Here is a 22,943-nt window from a genome sequence, read left to right as displayed (position 1 = left end):
AATTTAAAACGCGCCACAGGGCATGTTTGCACACATATCACCTCAAGCACCGTGCCCTACCTCCACCACAGTGCAAACGCCCCCCGTAGCACGTTCTAAGTTGGGGGATTAAGTCCCCTTGCATACTGGGAGTCCCTGGGGGCCAACTAGCCCACCAGTATGCGCCAGGGGGCTGCGTTGCTGAGGGGTGTAAAAAGGGGCGTGGCCTCATTACCCCTCTCTGAAATGCAGCCCGCAGACGCTTTTGCAGAGGGGGAACTAATTCCCCTTGCATACTGGGGGTCCCTGGAGGCCAACTAGCCCACCAGGAACCTCCAGTATGCACCAGGGGGCTGTGTTGCAGAGAGGTGTAATGAGGCCACGCCCCTTTTTACATCTCTCTGCAACGCATCCCCCTGGTGCGTTTGCAGAGGGGGAACTAATTCCCCTTGCATACTGGGGGTCCCTGGGGACCTAGCCCACCAGGAACCTCCAGTATACGCCAGGGGGCTGCGTTGCAGAGAGGTGTAATGAGGCCATGCCCCTTTTTACACCTCTCGGGGCTGTGCATTGGTTGTGAGGGGTGGCCGCACGGCCCCCCTCATGGAGCCAGTGATGGCCCTGGCCACTCCCCAAGGCCAGCTCCTGCAGTGTCCCGGAATCTGGGGTGCCGACCATTGACACACTAATACCAGTTACTACATACTGATTTCTAAGTCTACACACACAACTGCCCATTCACCCACAGAATTACTTATACATGCAGTCACTGATCAATAGAACACTTGTAAATGCACTCATACACCTATATAGACATTGACACATCAGCAGTCATCCTAGTCGGTTATGCAGTCATCTTACTCACTCATGAAAAGAATCAATCACACTTACATTTACTCACCTACACAGTTATACACACAACACCTCATTTATTCATACACATAGTAACTCATAGTTACTATGTTAAAAAATCACTATTACAATTATACACTCATCCATACAGTTACTCTCACAATCACTGACTCTTACGTTTACTTATTTATATTCACCAACTCTCACATACAATGCCTTTTATTTTTGTACTTTGTTGAAGATGTACCACTGAGACATATATTCACTCACCAACACACAAATAAACACACTTAGTCACCCAAACAACTGTTTCCACATGCACTCTTAAACCCATACACCTAGTCAAACAACCACTCACACATCTATGCATAGAATTACACCCCCCAACCCAACCACACACACACTCAGTATCCCCTACAAATACTCAGCCAACTAATCAATAACTAACATAGACACTCATGTTGTTAGTGACCAACTGATGCAGCAGGTTATACAATAACAGACACATTCACATAGTTTACTTACTAACCCATGTATTTAGTGAGACACGTTTAACCACTTTTAATTACTCACTTAAACAGACAGTCAGACAGCTACTAAATTCTCCACCCAGACAGTTATACATCCACTCAATCTTCAAAACACATTGGTGTATATATATATAAGACACACAAAAAAGTTTAGATAGGGTCGGAGGCCAAGATTTAAAGACTAACTGGAATATGCGGCCCCAAACTGACCTATAAACACACAATATATACCAGCGTCTAGAGATAAGAGAAAGAAGGGTGATACTTAACAAGATTCAAAAATGTATTTTCAAAATAACATAAAATGTATGTGTATGGATTCCCATCATTCACCAAGCCTGGTGATTAGCTTCATCATTTGGGTATCCTTCTGTATGGAATGACATTCTAGCTCTATAGACATCAGAGCTCTCGGATGTCAAAAGGTATGGTTATCAAGATGAGCAGGATAGAATATATGGGATCAATATATAAGTGCAGTGCAAAAGTGAAGTGAAAAATTATAAAATTGATGCGTGATCGGACTGTAAATTTTATTGGTGTCTGTCACGATCAAAGATTAAAAACAGAACTCCAGGACCAGTTTTAACAAATAGCTGTCCTAAACAGAAGTGGTCAACATGTTTCAGCACTCAACGGAAAAAGTTAAACCATGTGCTTTCATCAGGACCTCTAGAAATAATACAGCTACTGCTATTACAATAAACCCAAAGTTTCAAACAACAAAAAGGATATGGTGTGAGTATACCGTCTCACAATCCAGAATTCCTCGGGAACTCAACAAAGATCTGTGAAAAGAAGGGGGGGGTGACACAGTACACAAATGAATCTTGAGACAAAGATCACCCATTCGCTCTCTAATTATGCGTGGTAAAAAAGTTTTAAACCATCACACACACGCCCAATCAATGGGGCAAACCTCCATCGTACCTTGTTAGTATGGAGGACAAAACCTCACCCCACCTGGCAACAGCTCAGGGAAAAGGAGGCACCGCTCTAAAAGGAAAAATACACCAAAATCAAATTTCTGTGGTGTGACATACCTTAACATTAAAAACCGAACCAATTGTCAAGGGTTTACGGCACAAAAAACCCGGCAGATACAACTACACACTCACTCTCATTAGTGGCAACACTGTTTGTGAAATGTAATATACAAATGTGTTGCTTGCCAAAACGTGATACAGCCCTAAGCATCGAAAAGAGTGACCATAAACCTTATAGAAATGATTTATTTAATTTTTTGATCGATTTTTTTGATTTTTGCCCCTGACCAGGGTCAGACATGATCATAATACGTAATTCGTCCCTTATGTGATGTTAGAGCTAAAGTACAATGACATTAATAAGCAAACATGAACGAAGACTCCTGATAACATGTGAGCCCATATGCATACACTGTGTACCAAACTACCGAAAATAAGGTACTGGGTAAAGTTAAAATTAAAGCCTTATGTTATCCCAAGACTAAAAGTTAACATAGCATGGTCACCAATGTCTCAAATGATCGTAATTCGGCAGCGCATAAGAGCGCTATTTCTTACCTATCCGTCGGTACCTCTGATGGTCTTCAGAGCCGTCGGGGAGGTACCAAATGGGAAGAAGAGGGTGGCTAAATACACATCCCTCACCCGGGCATTCAAACACGGTCTTCCGGGTTCTTTGGCGAAATCTCGGTATCCGCGAGATCACGCGAGACTACGCCGGGAACTACTAAGTGTCACGGGGAATCATGGGATGGGTATTCAAGCACCCTTATGCTGATCTAAAGGATATCCACTCATGAACCACGGCAGTGTGCATTAACAATATCTGCGTGATGAAAAACTACGTTTTTATTGAAATGCTGAAGTTATAACTAAAGATTAATTAGAGTAATTTCACACAGATACGTTTTCTGTATAAAGACTTATAAGCAAGACAGTAAAGTCCCAACGCAGACGATGGTCCGGCAAGAGTTTTGCAAGTTGCAAGTATAAATACTGGTATGTTGTACCACAACCCCATGAATGAGAAAAGGCATATAGTGATCAATGGGTAACAAGAGTACTCTCAATGCGTTCTTGATGCTCCGATTTATGGATCATTAATTTAAATTACACCAATATAAACATGCTAGTAATGCCCAGATAGATTGCTGCCTATAACTTAGGGAAAAACCCATTAGTATATGGACTCTTAGCGCCAAATCCTCTAGTCATGCCACCAGGTGTTCACAGACTATATTGATTACATCACTTGTACATCTATGAATATAAGAAAGGTGGCAATCTAATAAAGCTAAATATGGAATGCCTTTGGTACCGTTTGACAGAGTGGGCATATCAAAGAGAGGACCAAGGAATAGAGTCATTAAGTCCTTGTGTATCACTCTTGAGTCTAAAAACCCATTGCTGTTCTCTAAGAAGTAGAAGTTTTGAGACATCAGTGACATGCTGTGGAATGTAAGGTTGTTCTAACACAGTCCAAAGCATGTCCTCTGGTTTGTGATTCAATTCAAGATAATGGGCCGTCAATCTAGTGACTTGTTTTTTGCACCTCACGGTGCTCATGTGTTCCATGATCCGTAACTTAACTTTGCGTGCCGTCATGCCCACATAATTAATTTTACAGGGGCAAGAGATCAGGTAGACCACCCGCTCGCTGTTACAATTAGTCAGCCTCTCCTGCACCCATGGGCAATCTGTGCCTATATCTACTGTTTTAGATTTCTTAGTCATAGGACACACTTTACAAGTGCCACAAGGAAAATGTCCTTGTAAGGCAGGTGTACCCCAGATAGTATCTTGGGTAGCTGCTTCAAAGACATGTGGTCTAGTATGTACTAATTTGTCACGTAAGTTGCTGTTTCTTTTAAAGGCAAACAGAGGGGCAGTTAAGTTTTCTCCTCCAACATTAAGAATTTTCCAATTCTTCCGAATCGATTTTTTCACATCGTTAGACGCTGTACTATATGTATTAACAAATGTCAGACTTGGGATCAGGGTCTGTTTAGTATTGATTTCAAGTAAACTTTCTCGGTTGTTATTACTGACACGCTTGACCGCTAGCTTAACCAATTTTTTGGGGTTGTTTCTATCAACCAAATTGGATGAAAGGGTCTTAGCATGTCTTAGGAAGCTCTCCTTCATTGAACAGTTCGTTCGTATACGAAGAAACTGCCCATAAGGTAAGTTATCCTTGAGAGCTACCGGATGATGACTATTGTAGCTTAACAATGAATTTCTAGCCATAGGTTTGGTATAGAGTTCGGTCTCAAGGCCATCAGGAGAGGCAGTGTTCAGAAGGTCCAGAAAAGGCAACTTGTGTTTGTCCATCTCTACTGTAAATTTCAGAAAACCTTTCCTGCTGTTTAGCCACGCTAGGAACTCGTACACACTTGTAGCATCCCCTCTCCAAATGACTAAAATGTCATCGATATATCGCCTCCAAAGGCGGATGGAATCGCGATGAGGGTTATTGGGATTGAGGACATGCTCCTGCTCAAAACCGTGAACGTAAAGTTTAGCCATACTTGGAGCAAAAATGCTTCCCATGCTCGTACCAGATGTTTGGAGGTAGATGGTATCCTGAAATTGAAAGAAGTTTTCTTTCATGGCTATTTGGGCACACGCTATGATGAAATGGGGCAGTGTTATAGAGTCTAGATCTCGCTGTGACAATAATGAGTTCACAGAATCGAGGGTCTCCTCCTGTGGAATTGATGTATAAAGGGGCTCTACATCGAACGATACAAGAAGATCTGTTTCGTAATTGTAATCAATATCAGGAATGAGCCTTAGGACGTCTATTGTGTCCTGAAGGAAGGTGGGCATTTCCTTCACAATTGGATTTAAAAAGAAATCAACAAAGGTGGAAAGGGGTTCTAGCAATGACCCAATCCCTGATATGATCAGGCGCCCCAAAGGTGGTCTATTTGGCTTGTGCACTTTGGGGAGAACGTAAAAGTACGGCATGACAGGTTTGTTGGTCTGGAGAAAATTTGTTTCATGTGCTGTTATCCAGCCCTCACTCACAGCCTCTTCTACAATGGTTATTATGTCCCTTTTAACTCTTTCAGCTGGATCTTGTTTGAGTGGTCGGTAAGCATTTCTCATACCCAACTGTCGTAAACACTCATTGCGATGTACCTCCGTGTCAAGGAGGACAATCGCCCCGCCTTTGTCCGCCGGCTTGATGGTTACAGTGGTGTCTGACATAAGGCTGCGAAGTGCTAAATGGTCTTCCTTCGTTAAGTTGGAAAACTGCTTAAGCTCCTTCTCAAGAGTTAGGGTCAGGTCTCTGCTTACCGCTTTTTCGAAAGTGAGCACCTGGGGAGGTACAAGATTGGTAGGAGGACAGAATGTGGATGGCTGTCTCAACCCAGTATTAGAATCTATGGATTCCCCATCAATTTTTTTATCTTTAAAGAAAAAGTGTAATCTCACCTTTCTGAAAAAGTTGGCCATTTCCCAATTTGCTTTAAAAGGATCGCCATGGGTAGTACTGACGAACCCCAAGCCTCTGTTGAGTATCTTTTCTTCATATTCAGTAAGCACTTTAGAGCTCAGGCTGATGACTAGTCCGACTCTTTGCTCGTTCCTGCTTGTCCCGGTTTGTTCTTATTGGAACTCCGCAGAGTTCGAGGTGAAGGAGGTGGACTCCAATGGACTTGTGCTCTCTGGTTTCTGCGTCTGCCCCTCTGCTGCCCTCGGCAATACCCTTAAAAAGACTTATTAGGAAAATTGCCTTGGAAATTATGGTAGGGTATCATCGGACCTATGGATCCCATGGGACCCGGAGAAAAAGGTGGTTGCCAATGATTAGGTTGCCACCATGGAAGAAATGGATGTGTAGAACCTCCCCGCCATTTTCGTTGGTAAGTTCTGCCTTTGCCTCTCCCCCGCTGTTGAGCGCCTTGGGCAGTTGAGTCAGAATCACTGGAGTCAGTTTGGTCGTCAGATGATGAACCATAGCTGGACCCCAGCTTACGTCCTTTGTTGTTGTACTCGGGTGGAACATATCCATCACTTGTATATGGGTATACTTTGTCAAATTTAAATTTGGCAAGATCTTTTTAAAATGTTTCAATTTTAGAAAAAAGTATGTTGTCTTTGAATTCCTTATTAGTCTTATTCGACTCATCTTGTTTTTTTTTTTAAGATGTGCTGATAGTGGTCTTGATCTGCGTTTCGAGCAACTGTATTTCAATAAGAATGGTATCTGCCACGCGTTTTGCAGTTTTGATAATCAAGATGAGCCAATCGCGTGTACAGCGCCAGGCGATCATAGACCAATCTTCAAGGAATTCTTTGTCTTTAAGAAATAGTCTTTGTGCATTTGTCACTATTAACCCAGAGGGGGCACAATTCACTCTAAGATATTCCGCCATTGCCAGGCCATGGACTAAGGTACTTGAGTGTGATTTTTTGAGGCCAAGGACTTTATACCATTCGTCCTCATTGATTGCCGCTGTAGCAGGGAGACTATCTAAAATACTAGGGTTCAGTGGTAGAATGGACTCTAACTCGTTCTCATCATAGGCCAAGCCACAAATCTCTGCAATGATTAAATGAAAAATAAGCACAAGCCTATGTATGTTACTGAGAGTGTATGTGCATGTACGCAAGGGAAATCAAACCGCAACCACAGACACCAGTGCTGTCAATAACGGAGCTAGGGATACACCGTGTGTGTAGCACAATGAACTATCCTGGTAAAATACAGGATTTGCATATGACCCACAGCCGAAACTGCACTAGAACAAGACACACAAAAAAGTTTAGATAGGGTCGGAGGCCAAGATTTAAAGACTAACTGGAATATGCAGCCCGAAACTGACCTATAAACGCAAAATATATACCAGCGTCTAGAGATAAGAGAAAGAAGGGTGATACTTAACAAGATTCAAAAATTTATTTTCAAAATAACATAGAATTTACGTGTATGGATTCCCATCATTCACCAAGCCTGGTGATTAGCTTCATCATTTGGGTATCCTTTTGTATGGAATGACATTCTAGCTCTATAGATATCAGAGCCCTCGGATGTCAAATGGTATGGTTACCAAGATGAGCATGATGGAATATATGGGATCAATATATAAGTGCAGTGCAAAAGTGAAGTGAAAAATTATAAAATTGATGGGTGATCGGACTGTAAATTTTATTGGTGTCTGTCACGATTAAAGATTAAAAACAGAACTCCAGGACCAGTTTTAACAAATAGCTGTCCTTCCTAAACAGAAGTGGTCATGAGGACATGTTTCAGCACTCAACTGAAAAAGTTAAACCATGTGCTTTCATCAGGACCTCTAGAAATAATACAGCTACTGCTATTACAATAAACCCAAAGTTTCAAACAACAAAAAGGATATGGTGTGAGTATAGCGTCTCACAATCCAGAATTCCTCGGGAACTCAACAAAGATCTGTGAAAAGAAGGAGGGGGGTGTGACACAGTACACAAATTAATCTTGAGACAAAGATCACCCATTCGCTCTCTAATTATGCATGGTAAAAAAGTTTTAAACCATCACACACACGCCCAATCAATGGGGCAAACCTCCATCTTACTTTGTTAGTATGGAGGACAAAACGTCACCCTACCTGGCAACAGCTCAGGGAAAAGGAGGCACAGCTCTAAAAGGAAAAATACACCAAACTCAAATTTCTGTGTTGTGACATACCTTAACATTAAAAACCAAACCAATTGTCAAGGGTTTACAGCACAAAAAACCCGGCAGATACAACTACACACTCACTCTCATTAGTGGCAACATTGTTTGTGAAATGTAATATACAAATGTGTTGCTTGCCAAAACGTGATACATCCCTAAGCATCGAAAATATGTGCCGTAAACCTTTGACAATTGGTTTGGTTTTTAATGTTAAGGTATGTGACACCACAGAAATTTGAGTTTGGTGTATTTTTCCTTTTAGAGCGGTGCCTCCTTTTCCCTGAGCTGTTGCCAGGAGGGGTGACGTTTTGCCCTCCATACTAACAAAGTAAGATGGAGGTTTGCCCCATTGATTGGGTGTGTGTGTGATGGTTTAAAACTTTTTTACCATGCATAATTAGAGAGCGAATATGTCACACCACCTCAGCTGGTTACCAGATGGGCCAGGACTGGGCAACCCCCACCAGTCTGGGGCTCCGTCCTCCAGCCCACCACATGAAAAAGTGCACGGGACGGGGTCCATCAAGCCCGGGCAGGCCTCCCTTGTGCATCCGGGCCTGAGAGCTGCAACCGGGCTCAGGGGCCCTGCTGGGCCCTGGGGTGGGTGCTACCTCCTTGGGCTCCGTCTCCCGACCTGCCACTCCGCCAGCGGAACGTACAGGGTTCCGTCGGGATCGGAGAGTCTTCCCCTGCTTGGCCAGGTTCAGGAGTTCTGACCACGGCCCCTGAGTGCCCCCTCTCCATCCTGGGCTCTGTCCTTGGGCCTGCCACATGGCAAAGGGACCAGGATGGGGTCCCACTGGCCTGGGAGGTCTCCCCTGCATGTCCGGACTGGGGATCGGGCTTCCTTCGGGCTTCCTTCGTGCCTGGGGATCCGTGCCCTGCTTGAGATCTGGCGATTCTGACCCAGAGGAAGCCAGGGCCAAGGCCCACCTACCGGGGCCCCCAGGGGCCCGGGTACCGCACCTGCCTCCCAGCACTTCCTCATGGGCCTTTCCTCCTAACCTTTTTTCCCCGGGAGCAAGGCAGGGATGTGAAGCCAGCATCCCTGTGCCGGGCGGCCTTCCAGGGGAGGGCCCAGCCAGCGCCGTGTACTCCAATTGATGGGGTATGCTTAATCTGTTTACGGGTGGATAGCTTGACCAGCCTCAGCTGTTGTTTCAAGCAAGGAGCTTCAAACACCCATGGACCATCTGCCTTGTAGGTCTGTTGCCTTGCCAAGGCCCTACCCAGCAGAGTGAAGTTCAAGCAGCCTTGGCAGCTTGCATCCCCCCAGTGGTCCGACCCGAGCGTAAGGGGTCGGGTGGCAACAGGTCCCGGGTGCTGCAGCCTGGTGGTCTGTAGTCCTGCGCACCACACTACACCCTGCTTCACCCAGAGCATTTCCGTGGGATAATGCCACTGCAGGGCCGGCACCGTTGCTTCTCGCTCTGGCAATACCTCGGCCGACCTCTCCCTTTCACCGAGATGGCTGGGCCCGCCGATGCCCGCGTGACTGCACGTGTCCCCCCAGTGAGCCCTCCCGCCCTGGGAAAGAAGACTCTGTTGAGCTTGACTCTAGTCTGCCACTGTAAAGAAACATGAGAAGTGTAGGATAGGTGGAAGGCCCTCGGGCCGCTGGTGAAATACCACTACTCTTATTGTTTATTCACTTACCCGGTGAGGTGGAGGCATGCCCGGTGAGACTCTCGCTTCTGGCTCCAAGCACCTGGCAGGCACCACCCGCTCCAGGGACAGTGGCAAGTAGGGATTTTGCCTGGGGTAGTACACTTGTCAAAAGATAACGTAGGTGTCCTAAGGCTCAGGAAGGACAGAAACCTCCTGCGGAGCGGAAAGACAAAAGCTCGCTTGATCTTGATTTTCAGTATGCATACAGACCATGAAAGCGCGGCCTCATGCTCCTTCTGACTTTTTGGTTTTCAAGCAGGAGGTGTCAGAAAAGTTACCACAGGCATAGCTGGCTTGTGGCGGCCAAGCGTTCATAGCGACTTCACTTTTTGATCCTTCGATGTCAGCTCTTCCTATAATTGTGAAGCAGAATTCACCAGCGTTGAATTGTTAACCCTCTGGCCAGATGGCCAACTGTCTGGGCTAACTCCAACTTTTGTCCTACCCCGGGGTTCCATAAGCCCCAACTATGTGGGGGCTTAATAGTCGAGGAAAATGTGCTTCCGGGCAGGCCTGCAGGGAGAGAATTTGGGCCGGGCTTAAGCCCCCTCAGCTCCTTGGGTTCCAGGAGGGTGGAAGGTCGGCACCCTGAGGCCACGGTATGGGGTGACAGCCAGTTCCCATGGTAGGGTGGCAGCAGGTCCGGGGAGGACATTCTTGCTCCCATACTGGGTTGGGGATAAAGAGACCGGCCCTGCACGAAAGCCCAGCCCCATGGGGTGCCGAGCTGGAACAGGAGCCCGGGAGTGCTTCAAGAAGCCCTCAGCAGATTTCTGGGCCCAGTCTCCAATGGTAGCGCATTTGGGTGTCCGCAGCAAGCCTGGGGGTCTGTGAGCCCACCCGGGCCCTGAGTTCCCTTCTCGCACCCACGGCATAGTAAAGGGGAAGCATGCTGCCCCTGAGTGGCCTGGCCATGGGGTGGGCATCCTGGTCCTGGGCTCTGTCCTCTACCCTGCCGTGTGGCAAAGGGCACAGGTCAGGGGTGCTGCGGGCCCGGAGAGACTGCTTGTCTGAGTTCAGAAGCACAGGATGGGGCCAGGGCTCTGGCGGGTTCTGGGCTGGGAGACACTCGTCCTTCTGGCTGTCACTTGCCCAAGCGCCCGGGAAAACCTTCAAGGCTCTACACATATGACCCCTTGCTGAAATCAGAATTTTGTCTACTATTCAGAGACAGCAAACCCTTCATTGATGCCATTTGCAGGGAAAAAAACAGGTGCTTTCTTCTGCATCACTTGTTCCCCCCAGCTGTATATCGGCAAATTTCTCAGTCCCCTCCAGGGGAATTTAAAAACCCTGGGTCCCTTTACAATCCCCAGGATGTTGGGAAAAAAGGGCACACATTTGGCATGGATACCATATGTGGACAAAACGATTTTGGGGTCTAAGTGTGAACTACCCCAAATAGCCAAAAAAGGGCTTGGCACAGGGTGAGGAAAAGGCCTGGCAGCAAAGGTGTTAAGGGCAGCGTGAGGAGCCTACTCCTACGCTGCCTGGTCAGCTGCCCAGTCACCTTCCAACATTGCTGTTATGGAAATACTTCGCGAAATAGATGAACACCCATCAACGAGTTAGCGTGCAGGTATTCACAAATGTTTGCAAAGCTATTCACACCTTGAACACAATTAGGGGTGTACTCCTCTCTGGTCAGGAGGGGCAGGAAATATGTACCCATGATGTTACCAGGAGTGGGGCAGGTTCCACGTAATCAAGAAACTGGTGGTTTTCCTCCATGGACAATTATATTTTCCCTGCAGAGAAGATGAAAGTTAACAAATGCACATTTACAGATGTCTAAATGTGCACCACTTACATTTACATAATGGTAATTGCCTAGGAATAATGTGACTGGAAATAAAGGGAAATCATATTTCCAGCAGTGTACATTAATAGAATGTTGTATTATTTGTATTATTCATACCTCATGGACTGAGTCACTAACAAACATATAATCATCCTTCCATCAGTTGTCCAACAAACATCCTCCTCTCCCTTCTACCATAATAACACTAACGCACAACACACACACTGCACACCACCACACTGTGTAACTCTTGCAACAAACCAGTTTAAGATAAACACTCTCACCTCTACTTTATTCCCTCCTACACACAACATACACTCTACTCATAAACACATCACAATCAAATCCATTGCATGAAACATATACATCAGCATCCCTTTTCACTACTCCTCAAAAGCAAAACATAGCACACACACCAGCACAACAAGATCTTCAAAGCGCAACACCTCATAATACTTACCATCACAAAATACAAACATATACCCACCTTTCAAACCACACAAAGGAACAAACTCCAATGCCAAGCTTTCCCTCTTCCTCCACACCTAACACAGATACAGCAATACAGCAACTCTCTTCTAACCGCCTCTCATACATTTGACAATTTAGAACATTACTACATGACTCACATGCTGCACTACCTCCCCTGACACATAACCTTCCGCCTTAAACACACGTAAAAAATATAAGCAGCATGCCACACCTCACAACTTTGCTTCCCCATGTCTACTTCACAACAATGTTACACCACAAAAGCAGCACAGCACTCCAACTCACTCTCAAACACCATCTCCAACACATACTCATGCAGACCCATCAAATTGCCTTCTTAGCATGCTGGATGAGGAACACGATACAGAACAGCTACACGATTGCTATCCTAATACAGCTAATACCAGCACTAAAAACACACCTGCTACAAACCCACACAATACGGATCACTCTTCTACAAAAAAAGTCCCACTATCACCAAAGGTCACTCACTAAACTGTCTGCTAATAAATGTTCGATCCCTCTCTAAAAACAAGCATCACATCTACGACCTTCTCACAGATGCAAAACCAGATATACTATTCATAACCGAATCATGGTTAGGAGAGGATATGGCTCCAGTCCTGCATGAAGCCATTCCTCTAGGCTATCAAACAATCACCCAAAAATCGTCTAGCCAAAAAAGGAGGTGGTCTAGCTGTTGTATTCAGGCAAACAATACATATCACTAAAATTGACAACATCTCCATAAAGAATTGTGAGGCTCTTCTAACAACATGCAATCCTACACCTTCTTCCTCCTGTAACTTCCTGCTCCTTTAAAGACCTCCACCTAGCAAGGCAACATTCCCAGACACACTTCTAGACAGAGTTTCAAACCTGATAACAATACACTCCAACCTATGTATTCTGGGTTAACATTTGGTTTGATAAACCCAATAAGACCTATCCAAAAACAATAATCACTGGCCTAGACGCATTGAACCTGCATCAGATTGTCCACAATCCGACACACACCGCTGGACATATCCTAGATGTCATTTTTGCTAATACTGAACTAGTTACCTTTCAAACTATAACTCTAGTTGCATGGTCAGACCACCACTTGCTTGCTTTCCAACATAAAACAACACTAAGCGACTCACCTAAAACTACCTTACATCCATCCACCTATCGGCCTTGGAACAAACTTAGGGCCCGGCGGAGGCAATCCGTCTGCCATCCTCACAGAAAAGAACCCCGCCACATTAGGATGGCTGGGGGGTCCGCGGCGGATGGCAAGACCATCCGCCGCTTTTCCGCCGGTCGCCTTCGCGACCGGCAGAAAAAGTGCATACATATAGTGGCGGTGTCTGCAAGACACTGCCAGCCATATTACGATGCCGGCGGTCCTATGCCTTTCCACAGCGGCATTGCTGCCGAGGAAAGGCATACGGTCTTTGCTTTGGGGGCCCATTGCGGGCCCCCAGGGTGAAGGGTGGGTGGGGGGTGCACATGGGGGGTACCCATTTCAAAGTACAACATGGCAGGCACTGCGCGGTGCCTGTCATGTTGTGCTTTGAATTGCACAACATGAATTTTTAGCATTGTGGCGGGCGGTGCTTTCAGCACGACCCGCCGCACTGTTAAAAAAGCGGGATGCACTCGCCACTGTGGCGGGTGCATCCTGCTTCGAGGCACGGGACCTCCGCCCCTGTGGCGGACGGTCCCCTCCTCCGACAGGATGGCGGACATATTTGTCCGTCCGCCATCCTAATCGACCTCTTAATTTGGAACACTTAGAAACGCAACTAACATCCAGTACAAATCTGGAAACCATAAATTCTGTTCAAAATCTATATGAGTGGCTACAGGAAGCTTTTGACACCCTGATATCACTCAAAACCACACAACAGAACAAAAGAAAAATGTGCCTTGGAGAAACATAGAAATAAAAGACATAAAACAACAAATTAGAAAGCTGCAACGTACCTGGCTCAAAACAAACGCCAAACAAGACAAACTTCACCTACAGGAAATTAACAGATTATACAAGTCGGCTATCAAAAAAGGTAAGAAAAGGTACTATTCAGACAGAATTCAATATGCTAAATGTGCAAATAAAGAATTCTATAAAATATTCAATGAATTTCACAAACCAAATTGCCTAGAAGGAACTCATCCTGTTACTCAAGATTTCACAGACAAACTGGCAAATCATTGCACGGACAAAGCAGACAAGTCGGACTCGTACTTAAAACAGAAACAAAGCACCAGTACTAACCATTGTACAAAACAACAATCCAAGAATGCTCTAATCAAGCCTCTCCGCTCCTTCCAACACACCTCACACGAAGAATTTATGGACCTGGTCAAAGCAAGCAGGCCTGCCAGAAGACCTTCTGACCCCTGTCTGCCACAAACTTTCAAGGCAATTCTATTAACAACCTCTGCTGCCATTCCAGTAAGAAGAATCATCAATACGTCCTTTACCGAAGAAAAAAAAACTTGGACCCGCTGAACCCTGACAACTACAGATCCATTACAAATGGACCTTTCCTGGGCAAACTGATAGAAAGAGTAGCGTTCGCCCAGATGTCGCAATTCATTGAAGAGAACTACATACTTTAAGACTTCCAAACAGGATTCCTTCCGGGAAGAGGCATTGAATCTGCCCTCCTTGCAATCTGGGATGACCTGAAGAATACAGTTGACCGCAACGGGATTGCTGCGCTACTCCTCTTGGACCACTCAGCTGCCTTTGACACGGTTGACCATGACACTCTGAAACAAAGACTCAATGAAGCCAGCATAGAGGGAACTTCTCTAGACTGGATCGCGTCCTACCTTCAAAACAGAACTAATGTCATCCATACCCCACCTTTCTCATCCAAACCGTACTCCACAAAAGCAGGGGTCCCTCAAGGTTCTATCATCTCGCCCATGCTTTTCAACATCTACATGAAGTCATTACCTCTACTGATCAATAAATTTCACCTCACGTGCTATAACTGTGCAGATGACAGGCAAATACTCCTTCAACTGGAATGCCCCAAAGACATTGGAAAATCACCAATTTTCAGCTGTCTCAGAACCGTAGATCAGTGGATGACTTGGAGCCATCTCAAATTGAATGCTTCAAAAACTGAAATACTCACGTGTGGCGATTGAAAACATTACAACCCGCTTGCCGCATGGCGTAATGAACTGGGATCACTGCCTAAAGATCGAAGGAAGTAAGAAACGTCGGAATGACCATGGACTCCAAGCTGTCGATGAACGCCCAAGTGGATAAACTAGCAAGATCAAGCTTTGTCACTTTAAAAACACTGCGACAAATTTTCCCTCATTTGGGATTTCCACACAAGGTCCAAGCTACCATCTCCCTTATTCTGTCCAAACTCAATTAGGCCAATAGCCTCTACCACGGATCACCTTTAACGACCATGAAAAGACTACAACGGATTCAGAACTCGGCTGCCAGACTACTCTTGCATATCAAACCGCAAGACCACATCTCCCCTGCCTTGAAAGCCGTGCATTGGTTACCGGTTGCCAGAAGATCCACGTTCAAGCTGCTTTGTATCACCCACAAAGCAATACATGGAATGGGACCACTCTTTATCAGGAATAAAATCACCAAACACATTCAACAAAGTAACCTCCGCTCTAAAGGAGCATCGCGCCTCAGAATCCCACCATACAAGAAAAAAATCATGGGTGGCACATCCTTCTCTGTTTAAGCAGCAAAACTATGGAACTCTTTACCCTCCAACATAAGGTCCACCAACAACCACCTTATCTTCAGAAAACGACTCAAGATTTGGCTCTTCCCCACATAAGCACCATACGCAAACAGAAATTTACAGCATGTTTCTCTGTATATAAGCATTTGTTTTCACTATAGATATGTACCTATCTTTGTGTATTACTTTGTATAAACATGTAAAATAATTATGTTGTTGAGAGAAATAGATAATAATAATAATAAATAAATAAAAATCATCTTTGGTCTACATGTACATACTTCCATTGTGCATCTATGTGCCTTTCATGTACCTGGATCTGTGTGTCTGTTACTTTTCTCCCGAAAAAGCATATCCAATGCACCACCCTATTTCTCATCCTGTGCCTCCTATCAATATCTTTAATCTATATATACTTACCTCCTTTATGTATCTATATACTTTCAATCTACTTATGGATCTATATATTTATTACTTTCTTCTAATTTAGCATTTCCAATGCACTACCCTATTTCTCAGCCTATACTTCGCTCCATATATCTTCTAGCCCAACCTTCTGACTCATCTCAAACTTCTTTCTACTACTCTTTCCAATGCACTACCCCATCTCTCATCCTATTCATCTATCAATATATCCTCTACATCTACTCTTTAATTTATCCAAAACCCCATACCACTACTATGATGCCAAAATAACCCTTTCTAGACTCTCTCCTACTCTACCCCTGCTTGCATAATCTGACACCTCTTTTTACTATACCGAACCCCTAAAACAAACCTTTCTAAACTCTTCCCTCTGACTCCTTCCCTCCAAACTCCTTTTTACTCATCCGAAAGCCTCCTCCTACTGCTAAGACCTAAAAAAAAAATTTTTCAAAATCATTCACTCTTTTATCCCTTCACTATCCTTTTCAATCAATATTAACAGACTAACATGTCTCGCCAATGTGCTTGCCAATAAAGAGTCTCAACACCCCATCAGGGTTACAAGTGCTATATAAATGCAAACCTTTTTTTTCCTTTTCTACCCCTCCCCAACCCTTCTCAATCCAAATAACTGACTAACCTATCCACCACTTAAAATGTACTTGCATGTTTCACTATACTAATTCAACACTAATCCTCTATGGGTCCCGGAGTAGCGTGCTACTCGCCGAAAAAGCAATTCGACGCCTCGTCAGGGGTTGTTAGCGCTATATAAATACAATTACAATACAATATAATACAATATAGTTGTCAAAGCCTTGGTTACAGGAATTGATATTCAAGGAAAGGAAGAAAACACAACCACATCTCTCACCTTGTGACCCATACTTTTGACACAGGAAAGTATATCGAGAGTTATAAAAGTGCAAATTGCTCGAACAATATGTTAGCTTTCTCTGCTGAGTCAATTACTTGCAGGAAAGGAAGTTAACATTGATTTAAAACACTGTCAGTGTGGCAGGCTCACCTGAAAAATGAACTGAGTTTTAATATTTGTTCTTCTGCTGTCTGTAAAAGTAGAATTTATTGATCTCATATATTGAACCCAAGATCATTGTATTAAGCAAGGACATTTGAAAAACACGAAGGTCCTAATTAGGAGTGGCCCTGACTAGTATCCGGGGGAGTGGGGGGGGGGTCTCCAGGTCCAGAATTGTCAGATGTGCAAACCCCAAACCTGATAATACTGGTCCAGGCGACAACAGACCTAGGGGCTCATTTACAAAGAATTGGCGTAGGGCAGCACCGCAAGTCATTTTGCTGCGCTGCCCTACATCAATTTGAAATGGCAGGAATGCACCATATTTACAAGATATGGTGCATTCCTGTCCTTTCAGCTGGCGCACAATTTTGTGCCGAGTGCCAACGCAGGCACCGTTGAACCATGGTGTAAGGATGTCTGTGTTGTTGTTGGCACAAGAGGGATTTTCCTCATTCTATGCATGCTCTGGGTAGGCTTAAGTTTTTGGCGCCGCCCCGGGTTTACATGATGTTGTAAATCTGGGGCAGTGTCAAATGACATGGGTGTTGAGTGGGAACACCAACAGCAACACCCATGGAGCGTCTCCTTGACGTAGAGCAAGGCAAGCACCTCCTTGTCTTACTCATTAGGTGCACTGTAGAGACTCTGGGGGAAACTAGAGTTAGAGTGCTACTGGGGCTGGGATCAAACCACAGTCTTGGAACAGCAGCTTTGATGAATATGATGTCTCCTTAAATGTGTCTCATCTGCAAATCTTTCACAGGTCACTGACCGTCAAAGGGCATCTTGAGAGAATTGAACACAAAAAACAGTGCAAATTTAGCCAACTATGTACACTATTAATTGTGGAGAAGTGTGGCTCAATGGTTAGAGCGGCAGACCCTGATGCAGAGGTCTAGCCTGGGGCCAGGGTTCAATACCCGCCTCGGTGGGTCTTGGGCTCAAAATTCCACGGACCTGATAATTCTCGCCTCGGTGCCTATTCCAATCATGGAGTCCCACTCTGCAACTCTGGGCAATATTTTGCTACAGCCCCACAACGCTAAGGATGTCTTGCCTCCACCTTGGGGGTGCCCAGGAGTGGACGCCTCACAGGGAAAGCCAGGATGGGTTCCACAGTGGTATTCGTACAAGTGCCTTGAGACCCTTGCGGTTGAGTTGTGTGCTATACAAGTATCAATTTACATTTACATTTTACATTTACATATTAATTGGTTTAAGTCTGTGTTTTCCTTTATGCAGTGGCAACCCTTGCTGTGTATTCAAATAATAAAATCCTCGACATAGTGTGCAAAACAACTGATTGTTTTTATGAATCGAATCTTGCTGTGCTTTATCCTTTTGCTCAAATTGTACTTCATTTGCACCGCTTTTTGTCTCTCTTTACAGAAATACGGCTATGGGGGCTGGATTCAGCTTCACCACAACTGCAAGGTATGTAATCTTTCCAGTTCCCTACGGCATTCTCTGGCGCTCATTCATCTGTGGCCGCTAAGGAGCTGGCTGACAGTGACATGAATTCACAGTGTTTAACCTTTATCTTCATTAGGATGTGTAACTGCAATCTGCAAGCCAATCAGGACTCTGAATAGAGGCATGCACGTTCTGTGCTTGAATATATCGATACTGTAATAGTGATGCACTGACGCCATACAAGCTCTATTCTTTTTCTCTCTATTGTTGATCCTTTATCATACAGCTCTGACTGCAGGACACCTCAGTGGGAGGTTGACAAGGATGTTAGCTGAGAGGGGCAGATCATTCAAGTTTACACCAAGCAGACATAAATCTGAGATTTATTGAATTGGTTTTAGCGCGATTACATGGTATTCGTTCCAGGGAGACAATGGCAAGGATATTATTCAATCAAAATAAATTCCAGACTCATTAGTGAACTGCCACATCAAAAGTGCAGAGTGGAAACGTAAAAATGAAGGTGTTCACAGCTTAGGGCCTCAAAGGAAAGGGTTTCCATAGAAACAGCATCCATTATAGGAGCCGTAGATAAACAAAGACACGTAGGAAAGCAATCCGTGGAGTGTCTGGGGAAAGGGTGCAGTCTTCAGTGCTATATTAATGCTAAGGACTTGTCATTCTCAAGCGCCGGGAAAATGACAGCTGCCTCAAAACACGAAATAAATTAAGATGAAAGGAAGCAATATTGTCCGTGGTCCTCAAAAAGTAAAGGACAGCTGTCATACCAGGGCAATAGTTCTGCTGTAGATCATGAAAATTGACACATCCATAACCAATCTTTTTTAGAGTGTTTTGCAGCCTGGAGAAGTGGATCTTAGTCTGGAGGTCAGACAGGGCCCTGGAGGAAATAAACACTTCGGTTCACGTTACGAATGGCATAGAAATTGACCCTGGGACTCTGGAGGTGGTAATAATCTAGGCCTTTACAAGTTGGCCACTGAAGTCCCGTTAGAAATGAGGAATACCTGGAGGAAACAGTAATTCCCAATCCAATTCCCGCACGTGTGCCAAAATTCTCATGGGCCATTATCTCCTCTTACTGGCCCCATCTGAATTAAGATGCCTCTCATCATTCCCAAGGCCAATTCATAATATTGTAATATATGGGATTCTCGCACTGTCTTTATAAACACGTGTAACTAATTTCGTTCTAACAATTTTGTTATAAGATTATTACACACGTCAAATAAAATAGCATAAGTAGTATGTAGTAATATTTTCTTAGCGATGAGTTCAGATGCCACAATGTCTGTGGCCAGAGCCTGAAGAATGATAAACAGCTCCATGCTTCAACAACTAAAGAGATCAAAGTATCGAGATATGGATGGGGACAGATATACCCGTGTTCTCGCCACATTTATGTTCTTCTGCGTAAGGGAAGTTACTGGAAATGGTATTAGATATTTCCAATGTTCTCCCTTCTGAATTTCATTTCCATACTCTTTCTCCTAATGAAGTTTCATCGCTTCTTACTATCAGGCTATCAGAACTATGCACCTCGCTGCACCATGTCAAACATCTATTATGGTAGCACAGATCGCCTGACCCTCTCTTTTGTTTTCTTCTCTCTTCACCCCGGTGTGTCTGCCTCTTAACATAAACTAAATGATCTTATTTTCACATTCTCCTCTCCAGCTCGCTGATAATTCACACCACTTCCTTCTTTAAATCTTTTACTGCCCCCTTCACCTCATCTTTTTTTAATGCTCCTGACTGCACCTCCGATTTCATCTCAAAATTGGTAACATCTGAGCAACATTTCCTTCTGCACCTGCATCTCTCATATTTGTATCTACAACTTCTCCATCGACTCTCTGCTCCTTTCTTTACCTCTGTGTCCACCATGATTTGAGTCTTCTTGCCTGGTCTCTAAGGATGAGATCCTAACTCTTCAGAATTGAGTCACCACTGGCTTCCCCATCTGATTCGATAGCTCCACTCTAGCAAAATCTTTGTTTGTTCTGTGCCTCTCCTTATTATTCAAAGCTTCTGTCACGTGTAGTGTTACCCTGCATCCTATAGTTCTGTGATTTTTCCCCCTCACCGTAAAAAAACCAAACTATTTCGGTTTTCCATTTTCTATCAAAATTCTTGAAAGTATTGTTTTTTTTTCTGATTGAACCTCCTACCATCACCATCGTCAACTCTTCTGCTCTGTATAATAATCAGGTTTTCATCCTGAATTTTCTACTTAAACTTCTCTATTAGAGGTTTCTAGATTTCTTCTTTATACACAACAATAAAGGTAAATCAGCCTCACAGGCAATTCGTCAGCTTCACTGGCTCCCTGTAAAACAATGGCCCAAACTCAAGGCTCTTTGCGTTGCTCTCCGGCCCTTGAATGGATCCCGTCCTGCTTTCTTGAAACATAGGTTCAAGAAATATGAGCCACCTAGACACCTGCGGTCAGCGGGAGCAAATAATGTGGTAAGTTCAACTGAAGAGGTCAATGCTTTATATGGGGCACAGTCAAACTTTAGAACAAACTACCCCTGTCTATCCGATCATTGCTACGTCTACTGGAATTCAGATAAGCACTAAAACGTGGCGCTTTGCCTAACCTAGCATTCAGCCACTAGTCCTTATAAGAAATGTAGTTAACATAACCCTACATCTTATAATCCTGTGATTTTTTCCCACTCATCATAAAAAAAAACTATATCTGTTTCCTTTTCCTTAAAAACCTTTTTGAAAGTTTGAAAGTATTGTTTTTTTTCTGGTTGAACCTCATTCCATCACCATCGTCATCTCTTCTGCTCTGTACAAGCATATTTTCATCCTGACCTTTCTACTTAAAGCTCTCTATTACAGGTTTCTAGATTTCTACGTTAGACACACAACAACAAGCTTCTTCTGTTCTTGGCAAACAATGCAATTCATTAGTTTTCGACGCAGTAGACTAACCTATGCTCCTTCATTATGACAACACTTTTGTGGCATCCTATGTCTGTCTTTTTCTGACCACATTGGTGTCCCTCAGGGTTCTGTTCTGGGACATCCACTTTTCTGCTTTTATACTATGCTGTTATCTTTCATTATCTTCGCTTTTGGGTTCTGGCTTCTGTTTTGTTCACTTACCTTGAAGCTCCACTCTCTGCCTGTATTTCCTGTGCTGATGCCTAGATGTTCACCCATTTTAAAATCAATTAAAAAATGGATACTCTTTTTTTCACCTTTTTAATGATTTTTTTTACTCCTTCTGGTTGTTTTATTTTACATCTTAAAGCATTTTTTCCCACATTTGGTAACAGTCTTAGATTTTAATTTGAGTCCTCACTCAACTTTCTTCCCCAAATTGTCTGAATCCAAAACTTGCTGTCTTCATCTACAACACATTTACTTAAGTTGTAGAAATAATTATCTGTTCCCATTAGAAGTAGATCAACAGTATCTAAATTTAAATTATTACTGAAAGTTTATTTCATTGAGAGATCTAACCAAACTGTATTCTAGATTGCAGCTGCGTGATGCTATATACTACAGAAATGCAAATATAAATAAGTGTACATTACAGATTCATATGTATACCATCCCTGCCTGATACCCGACCTGACAACACACTTCATCTTATACCCTAAATAAATGTTTCCTACTTTAAATTGAGCTACTGATCATTCACTTAAATCAATAGGCATGACTCCGTTCTGTAATTGTATATATTTATCACCTTGTTCTTCTGTCGTATACATTAGATTATATTAAATTAGCCTTTATTGTAGAGTGCTAATCTGCTCTTCAGGGTTTAGTAGTGCTACAACATGAACTACTAAGTAGAACAAATGTAATGCAGTTACAAAGCCACTTACGCTAATGTCTGACATCTGATCCAGCTGTATGTTGCTATCCACTCGTGAAATGATGTGATAGTTCTACTAGCACCATTGTTCTGTAACTTTCACTATCCAGTTGTAGTTTAATATAATTGAAAACAGAATGAAAGACTGATTGAATTCCTCTTAGATGAAAACTTATCTGGAATTGTTCCAGAATTCTGTAACTATACCATGACCACCCTCACTAGCAGCTTGGTCAAGTTGGAAATGCAAGATATTAGTCTAAAATGTGTTAAGTTGTAGGAGTTTTGCTTTTGTGTATTGCGGTGACTATATCATTCTAAAAGTTGTTCATCATGGTGCCTGATGATAGTGACATATTGAACTTGCCAAGAAGGACTGTAGCAACAGGAAAGCCAGAATGAATATGGCTCCTTACATCGCGATGTATTACATTGCGTGCTTTGACAACGCGGTCATTACAACGACCGCGTTGTTAGTACGCGATGCATTTACATCGCG

The 22,943-nt window shown here is 43.8% G+C and overlaps 1 protein-coding gene across 1 annotated transcript in view; it reads left to right on the top strand.

Moving 5' to 3' along the window:
• Nucleotides 1-22,943, top strand: part of ACMSD (aminocarboxymuconate semialdehyde decarboxylase) — a 729,028-nt gene that overhangs the window by 138,598 nt on the left and 567,487 nt on the right. Inside the window, exon 2 of the mRNA XM_086957308.1 lies at nt 18,562-18,606. Coding sequence (XP_086813434.1) covers nt 18,562-18,606 — 45 coding nt within the window. The remainder of the gene's footprint in view (nt 1-18,561; nt 18,607-22,943) is intronic.

The sequence above is a fragment of the Lissotriton vulgaris genome, chromosome 2_1 (assembly GCF_964263255.1).
Source record: "Lissotriton vulgaris chromosome 2_1, aLisVul1.2, whole genome shotgun sequence".
Taxonomy (NCBI): Eukaryota; Metazoa; Chordata; class Amphibia; order Caudata; family Salamandridae; genus Lissotriton; species Lissotriton vulgaris.
The sequence above is the reverse complement of the archived record's forward strand: the minus strand, read 5'-3'. Positions and strand labels throughout refer to the sequence as shown.